We start from the raw sequence: 19,768 nt of genomic DNA, 5'->3' as shown, positions 1-19,768 counted from the left end.
CTCTGGAGTTCCGGTCACTTACCCCTATTGGTCTGTCTGGCGGGCGACTAAGGTTCCGTCCTGCTTAGTGAGGCATACGTTTATGCCATAATCCTTGTGAGTACCCTGTCATTCAGTGTTTGCTATCCCCTGTATCTTTGCTGCTGCACAACGATACTGTCCCATAAGGCGCCTCTCTTTTTTCTCTGCTTCCACAGATTTTTACCACTACTTCTCTCCAAGAGTGCTGCCGTCTACATTAGTCGCTGGTCGCTGGATGACCCAGGAACTCTGCCCTTTTTTGAAGCTGTGCTCGAGCCGCGTCTCGGCTATCAGCTGTGCGCACCTCCATAGGATTCTTCCTTCATTTTTTTAACCCATTATTTGAAACCTTTGAAACGCGTAAGGAGAGATTTGAACAAAAATATATTGAACTGCATCTTATAAACTGCTTATATGCCGTTTTCCTGCACTTCTGACTATTCACTTTGGAATTTTGTACTTGTTATATTGCACTACTATGCCTAACTGATACCTCATATTGGATTGAGGTGGAAGAATGTGAGCATTTTTTACATATGAAATAAATATATGTTTTAAACTTGTACAACAGTGTTGCACTATCCTTTCCATATTTGTGTTCCCTTATCTATGTATTCCACATCACGGATTACTGGGAGCTGAGTGAATAACCAAGCAAACTAGAAGGAGGGAGAAAGAAATCTCTACCATACTAAGGAAGCAGGAAAGCAGTGTTTCTAACCACACCAAAGACGCAGAGAAGCAGCGGTTCAAGATTGCTGAGGAACAACTGTATTTACTAAAGACGCTTCCCACTTACCTCATAGGATTGAGGTTACATCTAGTAAGTGGGCATTTATTTACAACATTAGGATTAGACAGAAAACTATTATTTATTGTACATAATCTACTTGAACTTTGGGACTAAAAATACCTGTGAACTTTGTGAACTTTATGATGTCATATCAAGTGAACTATTAGTACCTTTAACTGTGAAGGAAAGAAAAAAGTTTTTTAGGATATCAAATTGACCTGATTGGTACACCATCCTACTCTTAAACATAATATAATTTGCAAATATTTTTTGATATTACTCATCCAGACGCTGCTGGTACAAATACTTGTACTAGATACATTATATAGAACAATCTGTATTAAAATACTCTGATTCTTGCACTATACCTACTATTTTGACACCATTATTAATAATATATTGGTTATTATTCTTATGAACAGTGCGCCTTAATACCACTCTTCCTACCAATATATATATATATATATATATATATATATATATATATATATATATATATATATATATGTGTTAAGAGCCCGTGATAAGGGATGTAGTAGCGCTGGTTGTAAAGAGAAAATGGTAAACACAATTACTATGTGTGATTAGATAACAGATGGAATACAGAATACACAGCAAATCAAACACCATATAAAAGAAACACTATAAAATGAGTGGAAAGCTCATTCCTAAATGTCCCAGATGCTTGACCACTTATATGTTGTATATACACAATTGTAGAATTCGAGACTAGGGGTATGGGTGGAATGCAGACTTACAAAAACGAACCTCAATCGTATGAGGTAAGGAAACAGCACATCAGGAAATCCCTCTTGGTAGATTAGGGGCCAAGCCTAATCAGTCAGAGTAAATGTAATTATAGCTCCTGCTATAGAAGGAGCTTAGCCTTAGATTAGCATCAGTAATTTCCTTTTGCATACTCTTGCGGCTATACTCTCTAGATAGTACCCTATTAATGGGATTATTTTTCTTATAATTGATATTGCTAATTTATCTTAGGACATATAATTGATATTGCTAACCTGATACATATTAGCATCACTTGTAGCTACTTTCTTACTAAACCCTAAGTCATTTTAAACGTATGTGTGTACATCTTGGCTGGTTCTTATATACATAATAATTTTTTCTCCTAATAAAGTTATTTGGTATGCATGCTTGATATTATTTTCTTTTTTGACATTTCACCTTTAAAATTTAATTTACTAATAGAGCTAGGAAATCTGTTTTCTTGTGCAATTCTCATTGCATTTTTGTAATAACAATAACCTGGTTTAAACTTGCAGAGTAAAGACCGACCATTATACACACAAGGAATAGAAGTACCTTTCTATGAGTAACAACAGTGTCTGTGTGCATAGAAGCGGGAACGGTAATCGGTAAGTGCACTGGAAGGAGACGGTATAAGTCAAAGTCTTTTCCCTGGATTTTTCTGCCTTGTCCTTGTTATTCAGGATACCTGACATACATAAGTGACTTTTGAGCGTGCAATGCACTAAAGTGCCCAGCTGTCCTATGATTTTTCAGTGGTGCTTAAAAACTTTCACAACGTGCGATGTGCACTAACTGCTCAGTACTGTAGGACTGGGATTGTGGTTATCCTTTTGCATGGACTTGTGGCGAAGCTCTTTTTACGCATGGTAATGTGCAATAAGCATTTTTATATATTCTATAGTGTGGTATCCAGTGCACATTAGGTTAATTCTGATTAATAAACCAAGCTTTTAATGCAACCTGTGTCATACTTTAGTAAATGATTAATATATCACATGCTATTTTCTTTAAACATTTGATATAGAAGCCCTGATCTTACCCTCTGACTTTTTGCCCTGAAGTATAAAACTCCTTTACCTCAGGACACAGTGGAAATAATAACTTTCAGACCAGGCCCAAACAAAATATTCACCTTAAAAGGAAGAGACAAAAGCCTAGCCTTAGAAACCGTGCTGACCATTATTTCAACCACAAGGCCCTCCTGGTCAGGACTACTGGTGCCTTATTCTTGGCATTAATCTTAATAATGTCAATAAAAACATCACAAATGAAAGCATTCGATGACCTCAAAAGTTTTAAATAATTCTAAAAAAGTCTTCTCCAACAGATTAATCTGAAAACTTCTCAGATAAGCTGTCACACCAAAGAGTAGAAGCTGCAGCAACTAAAGCAATACTAATCGCTGGTCTAAAAAGGAAACCAGCTTGCTGAAAAGCCTTCCTATGAAAAGACTAACTTCCTATCCATAGGGTCTTTGAAAGAAGTACTATCCTGAAAGTAAATAGTAGTACAGTTAGCTAAAGTAGAAATAGTCCCATCCACCTTAAAAATAGTTTTCCAAAGCTCTATTTTAGATGCAGGTAAAGGAAACCTCTTTTAAAATTTTAAAACTGGATTAAAAGGGGATACCAACCTTAGAACACTCTTTATAAATTATTTCAGAAATAGCCTCCGGAACCAGAAAAACCTCTGGTGGCTTAGCAGTAGGTTTAAAACTCAAATCTCAAGAACCTTAGAATTTTGAACCCCTAAGGTACTTAAAACTTCTCTTAAGAGAGCACAAAGATTTTCAAGTTTAAACAGAAAAGAGGATGATTCTGTATCTTAATCAGAGATCGATCCCTGATCATGTGAAAACTCATCACTCTCCAAAATCTGAAACATGCAGTTTAACAGACCTAGGCCTATTTAAACCAGATACACCAGAGGAGGGATTAACAGAAACCAACCTTATATGCTTACTTGGAGGAGACATAGTAGCCAACATTTCTGAGACAGTTGAATGTACAAAATCCATAAATCCTGGAACAAAATTTGAAGAACTCCCCAGTACAGAACTAACAGAGGGAGGACAGATACCCTTAGACGCAAGAGAAGCATTGGTTTAGAATGCAATAGATGATCTATACAAGAATTGCAAAGCTGAGCAGGGAGGAGTACATTAAAGTGAAAGTAAATTTTGAACAACAGAATTAATGCCATGGATTCCTTTTATAACAATCTATGTAGTCGCTAAGTTTTTTTTTTTTGCATTACTTTTAATTTTTTCATTTTTATTGATTATTCTATCATACCGTGTCGTATGTTCCTCCGCCCCATGCTCATTTCCTGGTTTTGTTATTTTACAAGTAAGAGCGGTCCCGCATGCATAGTTGAAGTTGGGGGCGTAAAAGAGAATTTTCAGACGCCACTGGGGGGCCAATAAAAAATTGTGAAGATGATATTCGTCATTTAAAAATAGTTATTTTTTTTAGCCAAGCAGAGGAACGGCGGTATATTGATGGAGATTGAAAGGTAGAATTATGAGATAATGAGATAATATCTAAGAAAATCATCTACATATTTTTGGATGTATTTTGCGTTGCGGCATAGAGGTGCTTGATAGTTTACTTTCACTTGAATAAAGCTTGCAAAAAACACACTTAGTAGGAAAGTGTTCAGTGGATCTAGCTAATGTAGTGTGGACATATCCAATATGCTCCATCATGTAAAACAGGCATAAGCTATAAACCACAGAAAATAAATTAATATGGCCGACAAATAATCAAAGATTTAATCACAAAAATACTAGAAAGCAAGCCAGACAAATAAATACATAAACATAAAACCTCTCATTACATACATACACATAATAAGCAGTTCTTGAAAGTATTGAAACCCCTACCCCTTCCACAAGATAAGGCTAATGCAAACAGAGGAGCGCTATGCAGCAACTAAATATTGAGAAAGGAATAAAAAACCTGCACTAAAAAAGCGTAAAGTGACGTGCGGTAACTCAACACAGCTCAGTAGCGTGGGGGGGGGAGTTGGAAAACTGACATGCACAAATAAAAATACCTATAGCACTTTCCCACGATGCTCAGCCAGCTGATGCGTAGCAAACCTTAAGTGTATGAGCATAATGGCTATGACACACTGCAAGCGGAGCGGCGCGCAGCGTGTAGATGCGGCTGTGCGTGCTCAGTGTGTCCTGCTTTTTCATCTCTGAGCACCGCATCAGATCGCGTAGCTGAGCGCTCAAAGATGAAATATCTGAACTTCAGAAGCGACGCGAAGCGGAGCAGCTGCTTCGCCTCGAGCGGCATCGTTTGCAGTTTGTCACAGCCTTAATGGGTAATGTAGTTCCAAAACCTCTGAAGTGCCAAAGTTGATCACCCCTGATGTAGAGTATACTGACGATCCAACAGGAGGATGCTAAGGCACCGGTTCACGCAACACCTGTGGTAGGCCTGTGACTTACTCCCAACTGGGTGTAATTGTGCGACTACCCAATACACCATAAACTTACTTAAATCCAAAAGGTAGCTATCTGAGATAAAAATGGACCTAAATCGGTCTGAGAACCCCTCTCAAAGAATAAACTTTAAATACCTCAATTCTTCCCCTTCCTACTGCAGAGGCAAAGATACGATCAGTAAGGTGAGATGGTTTTTAAGTGTTCTTGGAGTTTTGGGAATTTTTGCCTCCTCCTAGAGGCCAGGAGTGGAATTCCCAGGAGTAATGGCTCTTGGACACTAACCACATTTATGAAAGAAAAATCAGGTAACCTGTGTGTGTGCACTATTTCTTGTTGCATGCATAGGACAAAACATCTGAGAATACACATGCCTTAGGGGTAGCAAAGGTGAGGTTACAACTCTAGTTACTAGAGAGGAGACTTATAGCATGTGACAGAAAAAGCAATAATTAGGTATAGTAAGGATTACAGTTTGGGAGGACATTTTAATACACATATAAATCTGAGAGAATCACACAACTTGAGTAAGAGAAATGATCAGATATTTAATTAAGCACAAAGGTCAGCTGCCTAGGGGTACAGTCATCACATACACAGCATCAGTTGTTATAATGCAGTATAAAACAAAAAACACCTCTGTGTTATGGTTTTAGCATACCTATCGCCACATATATAGCATTACATTAAATAAAACAAAAGAAAAACACTTTGAAAGTGTAATATAAAATGTTTGCTTACAAAACAAAACAACTTTGCAATACACTTATTTATTGTGCCCCCTTTTCATGTATTTTAACTCTAAAAATTGTGGTTTCCCCAATTCTGACAATCAGACTAGCACACTGCAGACTTCACAAACTTAACCCTGTTACACATCTGTCCCCAGCTGGCATCAGCAGAGGAGATATGATTTTGCAAAAAGGCTGGTTTTACTAGAAAAACTGAAGTGGCAATTGACAAACAATTTCAGCAAACAAGATGTTAACTAATTCAGAAATCTTTCAAACTCTGCCTCTGTGTTAATTTATTGTAAGACAACTTAAAGGGCCATAAGAGTTGAACAATTACATGCACTAATTCATTACAGCATGCATATTTAAGAAAAAGGTTTAAACACACAGTAGAAGTACCACTCAGGACCAGTACAGCACTGGTGGTCATGAGCGGAGATTACAACTGATCCAATCAATAATGCTAGTGACAGAACTCAGATGCGCAACCAGCAGTTTCGGATCAGGACCAACTCTCCGATTTACTTCTGTTGACAAATTTGCTTGATTCTCCTGGCATAATTTGTTGAAATGCATACCAAGGTAGGCTCAAGAGGAGCAATGGACTACTGGGACCTAGCTGGTAATGGGTGGCTGCACAAATATGCCTCTTGTCGTGGCTCACCAGTAGTGCAATGCTGCTCCTGGGTTTACTTTTCAACAAAGGATAGCAAAAGATCAAAGCAAAGTAGTAAAATAGAAGTCAATTATAAAGTTATTTAAATTGCTTGCTCTGGATAAATCATGAAAGTTAATTTTTTTACTTTACTGTACACTAAAGTTTTGTTATTATGGAGTGGTTTCTACTCCTTTAAGCACAGTACGGTTTCAATTAATGCAATTGTCTGGTGACAGTATACAAAAAGGGCAACATCTGAGTAAAATGGCTGTGGGTGCATCTGAAATATAAATCCAGTCTCGTTCATAAGATTTTTCCAATAAAGTTGGACGAGCAAAACTAACACAATTTCATTTTTAAAGTATGATATGCTAATCTATATTACTCTTTAGAGAAACTAGAATGAAAACATCAAAGCTGAAATGATTAAATTTGCTTACCTCCCCATCAAGCTTCACAGGCTTTAATGTTTTCAGTGTTCCACTATGTTTCTGCAAACAAATAAGATATTGTTCATTCAGGCAAGTTCCAAGAGTTTTGCAATAAAATACTAAAAGTTGCCTTCAGCAAACAAAACACTGTCATGTTCTCTATTATACTAATACAATATGAGAAAACTCAGACTTGGTGCATTGCTTAGCTGTGTATACAGAGCAGCTTATTATATAAACCACACATTGAAATTGGCAAACATTTCCCTTCAACAAAAAGTCTCATTATTCAAAGGGGTAGAAAAAAAGAAAAAGAAAATGGCAAGCATTTAAAAAGAAACATAATAATCCTTTAATCTTAATGTAATCTATTACTGCAAGAGAAAATGGATTGGAAATGGTAGGCTCTTGTGAAGTTTGAGCCAAATTGCAACTCTAGTGGAACATTATTATACAGAATTCTCAAAAGCTTAAAAGTTAAAATACTACTCTGGATCAAAAATGCACTCTAATGAAATATTTCAGATGATAAATGGAACAAAATCAGAAAATTGTTATTAATGCACATTTTCCATTTTCCCAATTACTCTCCATTACTTTATATATATTTTTTTCAGTGATTCAGAAGTCTATACTCTAAGCATGGCAGGGCCTCTTTACAGTGAAGACCTCTTAAAATTCTGTTCTAGTCTGCAAGTTAACTGTTTAAGATCTAGTGACATTTAAATGAATATATTACAATGGTTGGAAAGTCCACTGCATGCTTTGTAAAACTAAGCCACACACTTTAAAGTCACACTTGGGCATATTTTGCCTTAGGCAGCAGTATCTAAGGGCAGCACATTTCGAGGGGTTGATTATTTGGCATGGTGCATTCACACTCCTTAATTCTCCAAATGTTTTATTTATTTATTTTATTACAAAATAAGGAACACTGGTTGTTTAGTGCCAATGTATTACCCCTTCATGTGACCCTGTCCACTGGTTGCAAGAAATATATTTGGTTGGTAGTAGGGAGTATCAGCAGAATGTAAAATATATATATATATATATATATATATATATGCCACTGACAGACACAGAATCTAAATATGCCACTGGAAGATTAGATTGATCTACATTGTAAAAGAAAACCAAATAGAAAGGTAAACTATTGCGTAAAAATTACAGTCCAAAATGACAAAATAAGACATAAGGTGGTGTACAAGGAAAGAGACAATGGATAATTTGTAAGAATTGTATGTATGTACTCATCTATAAATACTTAGAGCTAGATTACAAGCGGAGCGGTATTTCGCTATAGCGAAAACTCCACTAGGATTTTAATTTTTGCGCTAGTCGGGTAAAACAGTTTTTTCTCCATTGGTAATTCCACTTGCGCAAAACGTTGAAATTTGAAAATCACAATTGTGTTTACGCATTCCCCCACTGAAGTCAATGGAGAAAAAAAAACAAAAAACAAAACAAACACCATAACATCTTCACAATAGCGCTAACCAAACATGAAATTATTAATGTTATTTACATAACGGAATATGTTCTATTTATTCATAAATAAATATTTCTACATATATCTGATGGTTTTTAAACAAATATATATTTATACCTATATATATATATATATATATGGATTATTATATATAGGTACAGATATATACATATATTTTATAGGAATATCTATTTATAAATACTTAAAACATATTCTGCTACATTCAGAACATTGAAATGTGAAATATTTACAGTAAATACATAGTTAAAAAGTTTATTAAACATGAATATTGCATAAATATGCTTTTACATGTTTTCATCTACTTAACGGGAAAAGCTCCAATGAACATATATATATATATATATATATATACACACATATATATCAATATATGTATACATATATATTAATGTTTTTATATGTGTATATATGTCTGTAAATACATATATAAATACATTAATACATATATATATATATATATATATATATATATATACAAATACATAAACTTATTTAGACTTGTATATGTATGTATCTCAATGTTAAAGTCCTTTGCAGTTTTTTTTCTTCTAACACCAGATATCTCCTATCTTTGAGCCCTTATAACTATTGTGTGCAATATTTTTTAAATAATTTTTATTAGACATTGTTATTATAAGTGTAACTGTAGTTTGTAATGTATTTTTAATGTGTTTGCGACACATTTTCTGAAAACAGTTAACCACAGCTCTGAGATTGCGGTAAGGATTCTAGCGTAAATCTCGTAATATGAATACAATTTAAACGGAGCACAAACAATCACGAAAACCCTTGCAAAATCATTTGCGCTCCACTTGTTATCTAGCCCATACTGCACATATATTTTATGCTACATGGACATAAAGAGATTACATTAAGAAGTCTTATATTGTAAATTAGAGAGTTTTTCAGCAAGAATTGCATGTAATCACTACACAAAAGTTTTGTGTTGCTCTTCTGGAAGGTTTTGAAGACATTGATGTTACTACCATTTTGCAGGCTCTTCTATGCTTTTCAGAAGAGAAATGCAAGACTTGTGTGCGACATAAGTATGCAATCTGACTTTCAGGATTATGTTTAGTAATGTAGGGTCGCCTCCTCTTTAATCATTTATACACCTTTCTTCTGCTGGCTTCAGTTCAATCCATATTCTACCAAAAAAGTGAGACTGATAGAAAAGAAGAAAGAACAAACAATAATGACAGAGATTAGACAATACTTTGGCATACAAAAAAAAATGTACAAAGTCTGTTTTTTTTTCCTTCATATTCCTGTGGTCACCAATATTCTCATCAAAGCAGAAAAGAGAAACACTGTGCACAGCCCAAGTCTAAAAGAGGCAGCAAGGGACATCATTCAGCCAAATTCTACAATCAAAAAAACATGAAATAAATAAGAGGAAATGGGAAAAAAAAAAATTATGTTCCAAAAATGTTTTCAAAAAATCTCTCATGGACTCTTATCACCATGAAAGAAAGGAATTTATCAGGTAAGATATAAATTATGTTTTTTTTCATATAGGCGATAAGAGTCCATGGTCCATTACTCCTGGGAACCAATACCCAAGCTGTGGCAGAAGCCTCAATTAATGAATAAAGAATGGGGAGGGGTAAAACATCCTTCTAAACCATAAGACATTTTTTTATCATTCTATAAATGCAATTTAAAAACAGAAAACTGAGCCCTAGACAGAAACAACTGCCTGAAGCACTTTCCTTCCAAAAGCAGCTTCAGATGAAACAAATACATCAAAATGTTAGAATTTAATATATGTATCGAAGGATGACCAAGTAGCTCGCTTGCAAATTTGATCCACAGAAGCCTCATTCTTAAAAGCAAAAGAAGAGACTACAGAGTGAGTGTCATACTCTTAGGAGGATTCTGACCTGCTTCTAAATAACCTATATAAAATAATTACTTAATCCTGGAAGCCAGAGCAACCGAAAACACCTTATGACCCTTACCTGAAAAATGAACAAACAAATCAGGAGTTTGTCCGAAATCCTTAGTAACCACAGGATAATATTTGAAAGCCCTGACAACATCCAAATTATGAAGAAGTCCCTCCAAAGAATTCTTTGGATCAGGACAAAGAGAAGGAACCACAATTTCCCTACTGATATTATCAGGAGAAAAAAACAACTTTAGGCAGAAAATCAATAGAAGGCCTTCAAAACAGCTTTATTTTTATGAAAGACAAGGTAAGGAGGATCAGAAGAAAGTACAGACAATTCAGACAGACACTCTTCTAGCAGATGAAATAGCCAAAAGAAACAGAGCTTTCCAAGAAATAATCTTTATATCCACCCTATACATACATAGGTTCTAAAGGAGGAGACTGTAAAACCTTCAGAACCAAATTAATATTCCAAGGAGGAGAAATAGGTTTGATTACAGGCTTTATTCTAGATAATGCCTGAACAAAACTATGCACATCGGGAAGATTAGCAATTTCCCTATGGAAAAAGACAGAGAGGGCAGAAATCTAGCCTTTCAAAAGAACTAGCAGAAAAACCTTTTTGTAAACCATCTTGAAGCAACTCAAGAATTCTAGGAATCCAAAATGAATGCCACAAATAATTATGAACAGAACACCAAAAATAAAGGCTTTCCAAACCTTATTATAAATTATTCTAGTAATAGGTTTCCTAGCATGAACAAGAGTATTAACAACGGACAAAACCCCCTGACAAAGAACTATCCATTCAATCGCCAAGCCATCAAATTTAGATCCGAATGGAAAACGGGACCTTGAGACAGAAGGTGCTTTCTTAGAGGAAGAGGCCAAGGCTGGCAACTGGACATCTTAACCAGATCTGCAAAACAAACTCTTGGAGGCCATTTTGAAGCTATGAGAATCACTGATCTATTCTCTTGCCTGATCTTGGTTATTACTCTGGGTAACAAAACCAGAGGAGGAAACACATAAGCCAGCTTAAATGACCAAAGCATTCTAAGAGCATTTGTCTCCCGTGCCCTTGGATCCCTGGATGACATGAGATCTATATCTAGCAAGCTCTAAAGATTCACAATCTGACTTAAAACATCTGGATGAAGAGACCATTTCCTTTGATGGATAGTTTGACGACTGAGAAAATCTGCTTCCACTTTTAGTTACACATTCACAAAAAAGTGGAAAAATGCTTACCTGAAATAGCTTCCAAATCTGGATTAAGGCCAGCATGCAGAGAATCAGTGTGATCCATAATATAAAGAAATTGTAAATACAGGGCTTAGAGAAGAGGTGGAACCCACACCAACCACTTAGCAGCCAAACCTCTACTAAAAGTAGCAACCACAGCTTAAAGGATACTAGTATAGATGAAAAAAGCACAAAAATGAAAAAGCACACCTACAACATCAACCTGTGGCGCAGGCTTGATTACCACATGAACACACGCATGCGCGCGCACACACACACATGTAGTAGGTAGTAGTAGGTTTAAGCATGTCCTGGTGTAGTAAATTAAAGACAAATAAGTACAAAGGAAGTTTCCTGCACTAAATGTAAAAAAAGAATATAACGTCCCCCTCCTGACTAAGTCAGTACTGAAGAGGGGCCCAGGTCCTAACCAGAAAACCCTAAAACAAAATAACAAACAATCTTGCACATCTTCATTCTTCACCTACCTCCAGCGGAGGCAAAGACAAGACTGATTACTATAGCGGTAGGAGGGTTTATAAAGAGCTCTGAAGTTTGGGAATCTTTGCCTCCTCCTAGTAGCAGTAAAGGTAAATCCCAGGAGTAATGGAAACTGCACGGTCCTCAAACTTTTAAGAAAGTTTATAGTACCATATGTTGGGCAAATAATGCAAGTTGATCTGCCAGTGTCAAGGTAAGACTCATAGGGAGTCCTATTTGAATGCATTTGCATATGTGATGCATTTAAAACCAGTTGTGCACAACATGAGGCAACCATTTCCCTTGAGCTTCAACATGGTTTCTGAAAAGCACCAAAGGCCTACTAGTGTCTGTCTCTAACTAACCACTAACTGAACACAGTTTGAAATAAAATTCAGGAACTGTATTCTTTGTGCACATGAAAATGTAACATGAACACTACTCATGAAGCTACACACAGAACCACAACCAAACGTATGTTAACCAGTTTTACCCATCATGATATTAAAATTTTGGATTGCCAGAATGGTTCTAATATATTGTCTTCCTTGAAGTTCTAGTTATAGTGAAAGAAAAACCTATAATCTGACAGTGGAAATGTTCCACCTTAACCATGATGAATCTGAAGTAACATAAATGAGAATATAAAAATATGCATTTTTGTTATATCCACAAGGTTGCCAATGTTACACATAAATTGTGCTTTCTTTCTAATGGTAGAGAGAGTATACAAAATCCATTCTAACATATGGAAATCAATACCCAAGCCGTGGAGTCCAAAAAAGAGAAGAGCGGGATGAACAAGCAAGGCAGGTACCTAGTTATTATTCACTACTGCCTGTAGAACTTTCTACCAAAAGAAGCCTGCGCCATGTCAAATACATCAAACTGATAGAATTGTGTGAACGTATAGAGCAAAGACCAGGTAGCAGCTTTACAGATCTGTTCTACCGAAGCCTCATTTTGGAAAGCCCAGGACATGGAAATCGATTTAGTGGAATGGGCCGTAATAGTAGCTGGAGGTTGATGACCTGCCTCCAAGTAAGCCATGAGAATAATATTTATCAACTAAGAGGATAAGGAAACAGAAGTAGTCTTCTGGCCCTTGCACTTGCCAGAGAAGAGAACAAACGTGATGATTGCTGAAACTCCTTGGTAGCATGGAGGTAAAACTTTAGAGCCCTAACCACATCCAAATTGTGCAACAATCTTTCCTTGGGTGACCTGGGGTTAGGACACAAAGAACTACAATCTCCTGATTAATATTGTCTGTTGATACTACTTTAGGTAGAAATTTGGGACTATTTCTCAACACAGCCTTATCCTGATGAAAAATCAAATAAGGAGGGTCGCACTGAAGTGCTGACAACTTAGACTCTGGAAGCGGAGGAAATTGCCAATAAAAATAAAAACTTCCAAGAAATTAACTTAATATAAAGATCATGCATGGATCAAATGGGCATGCTGCAGAACTTTATAAACAAGATTAAGACTTCAAGGTGGAGAAATTGGTCCCATACTGGCCAAAGCTTGAACAAACAATTGAACATCCCGGGAACTGTGCCAACTTTTTATAAAAACACAACACAAAAAGAGCCAAAATCTGACTCTAATTTAACTAGCGGAAAGACCCTTATCTAGCCCTTCCTGAAGAAACTGAAGAATACATGGAATTCTTAACTTCTGCCAATTGATATACCTTCCATACCTTATGATAAATTCATCTCGTGACCGGCTTGCGCATCTGAACAATAGCATCCATTATGGCATCTGAGAAACCTCTTTGTGCCAAGATTAGGCGTTCAATTTCCAAGCAGTCAGCCTCAGAGATTCTAGATTTTGATAGAAGAAAGGACCCTCTGAGGAAGGCGCCATGAATAAGCAGCCGACATTCTGATCAGGTCTTCATACCGAGTCCTGCGAGGCCATGCAGGAGCTATGAGAATTTCCAACACTCTCTCCTGTTTGATCTTCGCCACAACTCGAGGAAGAAGTACTATTGGAGGTAACAGGTAGACCAAATGGTAGGTCCATGGAATCGCTACGGCATCCACTACCTCTGCTTGAGGATTCCTTTCACGTGATCCGTACCTTGGAAGCTTGAAATTGAAACACAAAAGCATGAGTTCTATTTCTGGAGCTCCCCACTGCTGAATCAGTTGTTTGAACACATCCAGTTTGAGAGACCATTAACGAGTGAAGGCTCTCAATTCCAAAATGTTTATGGGTAGGGACACTTCCTGAGGGGACCAAACCCCTTGAGCTCTCTGGGAACCCCACACAGCTCCCCAACCTAACAGACTCAGATCGGTAGTTATCTCCCATCAAGGATAGATGCAACTCATTCCTTGATCCAAGGTTTTGGGAAACAGCCACCAAGAGAGGGAGTCCCTGGTGGTGAAGTCTAGATGTATCACTGGACATAGATTTGATTGGTCTCCATTCCATTGGCTTAGCATGCATAACTGTACAAGTCTCAAATGAAAGCGAGCAAACGGCATTGTATTTGATGCTGCTACCATGAGTCCCACTACCTCCATACCATACACTGAGCCACCGAAGGACATAGGTTTGACTGAATGTTCTAACATGCATATCAGAGTTTGGCCTTGCGCTGATCTGTGAGAAAGATTTTCATAACCATAAAATCTATGCTAACTCCCAGAAAACCCACTCTCGTGTGCGAGGCACGAGATAACTCTTTTCTAGATTTACCTTTCAACTATGAATCCGAAGATACCAAAGTAACTTCTTTGTGCGAGAGCTTACTAATTGAAAAGAAGGAGCTTGAACCAATATATCGTCCAAGTAAGGAGCCACAGCAACACTTGGAACCTGACTGTTGCTAGAAGAGCTCCCAAGACTTTCATTTTCAGCCGTGAAAGGCAATTCTTAGGTACAAATAATGGTCCCTGTGAATTGAAATGTGAAGGTAGGCATGAATTGTACCTGCAGAACAAGAGGAAGAATGGATCTGATTGTTTCCATCTTGATGGAGGGCACCCTCAAGAACTTGTTTAGAGATTTTAGATATAGTATAGGGTGAAAAGTTTCCTCCTTTTTTGGGGACGATGAACAGATTAAAAACCCATGCCCCACTGATCTGAAGGAACTGGGAGTATTATCCCATTGTCTGAAGATCCAAGATGCACTGAAGAAAGGCCATACTCTTTTGTGGCCTTTTTCATACAAGGGACAAGAAAAATCTGCCTCTTGGAGGCCGACATTGGAAACCTATTCTATAACCCTGGGAAACAATCTTTTGAACCCAAGGGTCCTAGATAGATCTGGCTCAGTCTGAAACATATTTACCAGACCGAACTCTGGATCGGGGGCCACCCCCTTCATGCAGACTTAGAGTTGATTTTTGGCTTGTCTGTTCTTGCTCCAAACTGGGTTAGGTTTCCAGGTATCCTTGGATGACTTGGGTTTGGATGAAAAATTGCCCTACCCTTCTGTCTAGTCTACTTGTCCTGGTGGAAGGAAACCCCCCTTTCCCCCCGTTGACGGTAGCGATAATAGAGTCCAAACCTGGACCAAATAAGCTCTTAGCCTTAAAATGACAAAGAGAGCAATCTAGATTACGAAAACATGTCAGCTGACCAAGATTTCAACCATAGAGCCCTCCTAGCTAATACCGCAAGCCTAGTATTTTTGGAATTGATACACACAATTTGAATGATTGCATCACAAATAAAGGAATTAGCCATCTTGAGAGCCTGTATACGATCCTGGATCTCTTCCAAGGGAGACTCGACCAAAATCAACTTCAATAAAGGGTCACATCAAAAGGTAGCAGCCCTTACCACTGCAGCAATGCTCACTACCAGTTGGAAAAGCAGTCCTCCTTGAACAAAGACCCTCCTCAAATATCCTTCAAGATTCCTATCCATTGGGTCCTTGAAGGAAGTGCTATCCTCCAGCGTAATGGTGGTTCTTTTAGCTAAAGTAGAGATGGCACCATTTACCTTAGGACAGGGACTGCAAAGCTGTGCCAGTGGACAAAACATGTTTGATTTACATATTAAGCATTAATCAGCACTCATCAGCACCCCAATGGTCCATCTCACCCCTGCTATGTCTAATGCCCCCAAGTAAAAGATAAAACCATATAGGAGCCCTCTAGGGAAAGAGCAGTCCTCTTATAAAATACCACCCCCCCTCTGATAATATGATTCTTTAAAAACGGCCAGAGAGATAAATACGGCGTCAGACAATATAACTTCTGTCATCAACAACCTAAGCTCTGGTTAGAGTGTCTTACCCCCTCCTGCCACTGATCAGTTAGACGAAGATATTTGCGCTCAGAGAGAGGTTCTCCACTCCCATCTGATACCAGAGTAACAGTGGAGCATGAGAAGACTAAGGTGGAACAGGCGCTGAACGCACCTTGCGGCAGGAAAGAGAAACTTCTCCCTAAGCAAGGCGTTCCAGTAATGGCGCCTGCTATCTAACAAAAAAATCAACCAATTAGTGAGATCGCAAGATCAGAGGAATAATCTCTGCTACACAACATGTTCAGGAAAGAGCACAGAGTAGCGCCGTTGAAAAAAATAAACCTCAGGTCACATTCTTTACGCTGTCCGCTATGCCCAAAAACTCTCTCAAACAAAGGGCTTTAGCATAGAGCTATCACTGACATTGATGCTACACCCCATTCCTAACTAGGAAATGCACTAGCCATACTATTAGGAGGAGATAAATGATCCCCAAAACACCTAATAAAGATAGGGCTTCCCCTGCACATACTAAAAGCTACTAGCCTGTATGTAGGGAATAATAAAGAATTATTATTACTTGCTGCAGGTCTTGTACCAGCGTTCAGGTCCTCTCACATTGAAACTGACAGGAATAAGGACATATATAGGAGTATCTCATGGTCAACAGGAGGCAGCTAGGGAACTTCCCTGCAACCCCAGGTCTGCTCAGTCCAACACTCAAACTATGAGGTATTAGAAGAACTGCAGAGTACTCCCCTACCTTCTCTTCTAGGAACTATCCATTGAGGGTTTGCTTTTAAGAGAAATTTGCAGAGCACCACTATATATGCCTACCTACTAGACAAGGCAAAGAACTACTGGGAGGGAAGGGGAAGTAGGAGGGATAATCAAATTTTCTGGTTGGGGTGTCTTTGCCTCCTCCTGGTGGCCAGGTGATGTAATTCCCATATGTTACAATGGATTTTGTGGACTCTCACTACCATTGGAAAGAAAACACAGGTTGATCTTGAATCATATTACAGTTTTACTTTGGGCCTCAGCTACTGTTTTGTTTTTTTCTTAAATACATTTGCACTTGTATTCTCTTACCTTGTGTCTCTCTTGCTTCAGTCACCCCTCTTTTGCTCCATCTTTATACCCTTTTGTACTTCTCATATTTATTATATTGGCCGAAAAATTTACATTTTTTCCAAATGTATATTGGCTGAGCACCAAAGGGATAAGCAATAATACGCTTAAGCATATGAGCATGCATTCAAACAAAGCGTTCCTCCAGAAGGGACTACATGCATATTTAAAAAGGTGACTCTGAACAGATCACATATTGTTTGTGTTCTACAAGTATACACCGACTATCCACTATCTCAGAAGAGATACTCTTGAGACATGTAACACAGGGACACAGTGGATAATACTATAATGAAGCCTCGCTAACAGAAGCTGTAACAGTAGGACACGAGGTTTAATGCTGCTATAGTAGGATATATTTTTTTTAATAAACTAACAAATGTTTCCACAAATCAACTTGTCTAATATTTTATTTACTTTTATTTTTCTCCCAGAGTTACATTATCACAATCCAAACGGTAGAAATAAAACTAAGGTAGAAATAAAACTAACGAAACAAAAATAAAAATACAGATATATGATGCCACGTTCAATCAATCAACCAAGAAATAAACTAATGGATGCTTACTAGTTTTATTTATTAAACTTCATTCAGAAACCCATATTTCACCATTGTACATACAAAAACATACATACCACAAAGAAAATATAAAAAAGGGGGAAAAACAAACTTTCAGATAACAATTGCAATACAAACAGCCCAAGGCTACACTAATTTAGCCAGGCTCAGATTCACGTGTTTCAAGGCCACACCCGTTGTCAGAAATAATACTGAGGCTGAAAGGAAGGGTATTTTCAAATGCTTTGTGAAGTCCAACATCCTACTAACTCCAAGATTCTTGAAGCAAAATACCACATAGAATGTGAAATATGAGGAAACTCTCTCTTCACATATAAACTCTCTTCCTTCATCTATACTATAATCACATTTCTAACGTGTCTGCATCCTCAAAGGAATGTTGGCGGCGTAACCGCCCGCACGAAGTATAACAACAAAAATCTAATCTCCCACACAAAGTATTAAACACCGAAACCGCAATCCCCACATCGCAAAATAATAAAAGTAATTACACAAATAACGTAATAAAAATATTAACCCCTTAACCGCCAACCTCCCACATCACAAGAAACCTAATTAACCTAATTAACCCCTAAACCGACAAACCCCCACATCCCAATAAACCTAATTAACCTATTAACCCCTAAATAGACAAACCCCCACATCGCAATAAACCTAACCTATTAACTCCTAAACCACCAATCCTCCACAATGCAAATAACCAATTTAATTACTAAGACCCCTAACTTAACACCCCCTAAATTAACCCCAATACTAAGTTACACTTAAATAAAACCTAACATTAAATTACAAAAAAAATAATAATCTAAAATGACAAAAAAACAACTCTAGAATTACAGAAAAATATAAACAAAATTATCAAAAATATATTTTTTTAAACCTTATCCGTATGAAAATAAAAAAGCCCCCCAAAATAAAAAACACCCCCTAAACTATCAATAGCCTTTAAAAGGGCCTTTTGTAGGGCTTTGCCCTAAGTTAAACTAAATCCTCCCTAACAGTAAAAACCCCCACCCACCAAACCCCCAAAATAAAAAAACTAACACTAAAAAAACCTAAACTACCCATTGCCCCTAAAGGGGCATTTGTATGGGCAATGCCCTTAAAAGGGCAATCAGCTCTTTTTCAGACCATTAAAGGGACACTGAACCCAAATTCTTTCTTTCATGATTCAGATAGAGCATGACATTTTAAGCAACTTTCTAATTTACTTCTATTATCGATTTTTCTTTGTTCTCTTGCTATCTTTATTTTAAAAGCAGGAATGTAAATCTTGGCAGCCAGCCCATTTTAGGTTCAGCACCATGGATATCGCTTGCTTATTGGAGGGTTACATCTACCCACCAATAAGCAAGCATAACCCAGGTTCTCAACCAAAAATGGTCCGGGTCCTATGCATCACATTCCTGCTTTTTAAATAAAGATAACAAGAGAACGAAGAAAATTTGATAATAAGAGTAAATTAGAAAGTCGCTTAAAATTGCATGCTCTATCTGAATCATGAAAGAAAAAATTGGGGTTTAGAGTCCCTTTAAATCCCTAATCTAAAAAAAAAAAGAAAAAGAAAAAAGCCTAACACTAAGCCTCAAATAGGTACTCACCGTTCCTGAAGTCCTGTGGAGAAGGTCTTCTTCCAGGCAGCTCCATCATCTTCTATCTTCATCTGGAGCGAAGGCGGCGCGGAGCTGGGTTCCCCAATGCGTGAATCCTCAGCGGCAGTCCTCAACGGCGGCGGTCTTCGGCGGTGTGGAGGCTCATTTTGAAATCAGCCAATAGGATGAGAGCTACTGAAATCTTATTGGCTGATTTGAACAGCCAATAGGATATCAGCAGCTCTCATCCTATT

At 37.5% G+C, this 19,768-nt stretch overlaps 1 protein-coding gene across 1 annotated transcript in view; it reads right to left on the bottom strand.

The window, feature by feature from the left end:
- The window catches only part of CTNNAL1 (catenin alpha like 1), a 727,303-nt gene that overhangs the window by 81,625 nt on the left and 625,910 nt on the right, over positions 1-19,768 (bottom strand). The window contains exon 13 of the mRNA XM_053714583.1: positions 6,875-6,925. Within this exon, the coding sequence (XP_053570558.1) occupies positions 6,875-6,925 (51 nt within the window). The remainder of the gene's footprint in view (positions 1-6,874; positions 6,926-19,768) is intronic.

This window comes from Bombina bombina, chromosome 5, assembly GCF_027579735.1.
Source record: "Bombina bombina isolate aBomBom1 chromosome 5, aBomBom1.pri, whole genome shotgun sequence".
In the NCBI taxonomy this organism is placed as follows: domain Eukaryota; kingdom Metazoa; phylum Chordata; class Amphibia; order Anura; family Bombinatoridae; genus Bombina; species Bombina bombina.
Note: the sequence above shows the minus strand (reverse complement) of the source record. Positions and strands in the feature narration are given on the sequence as shown.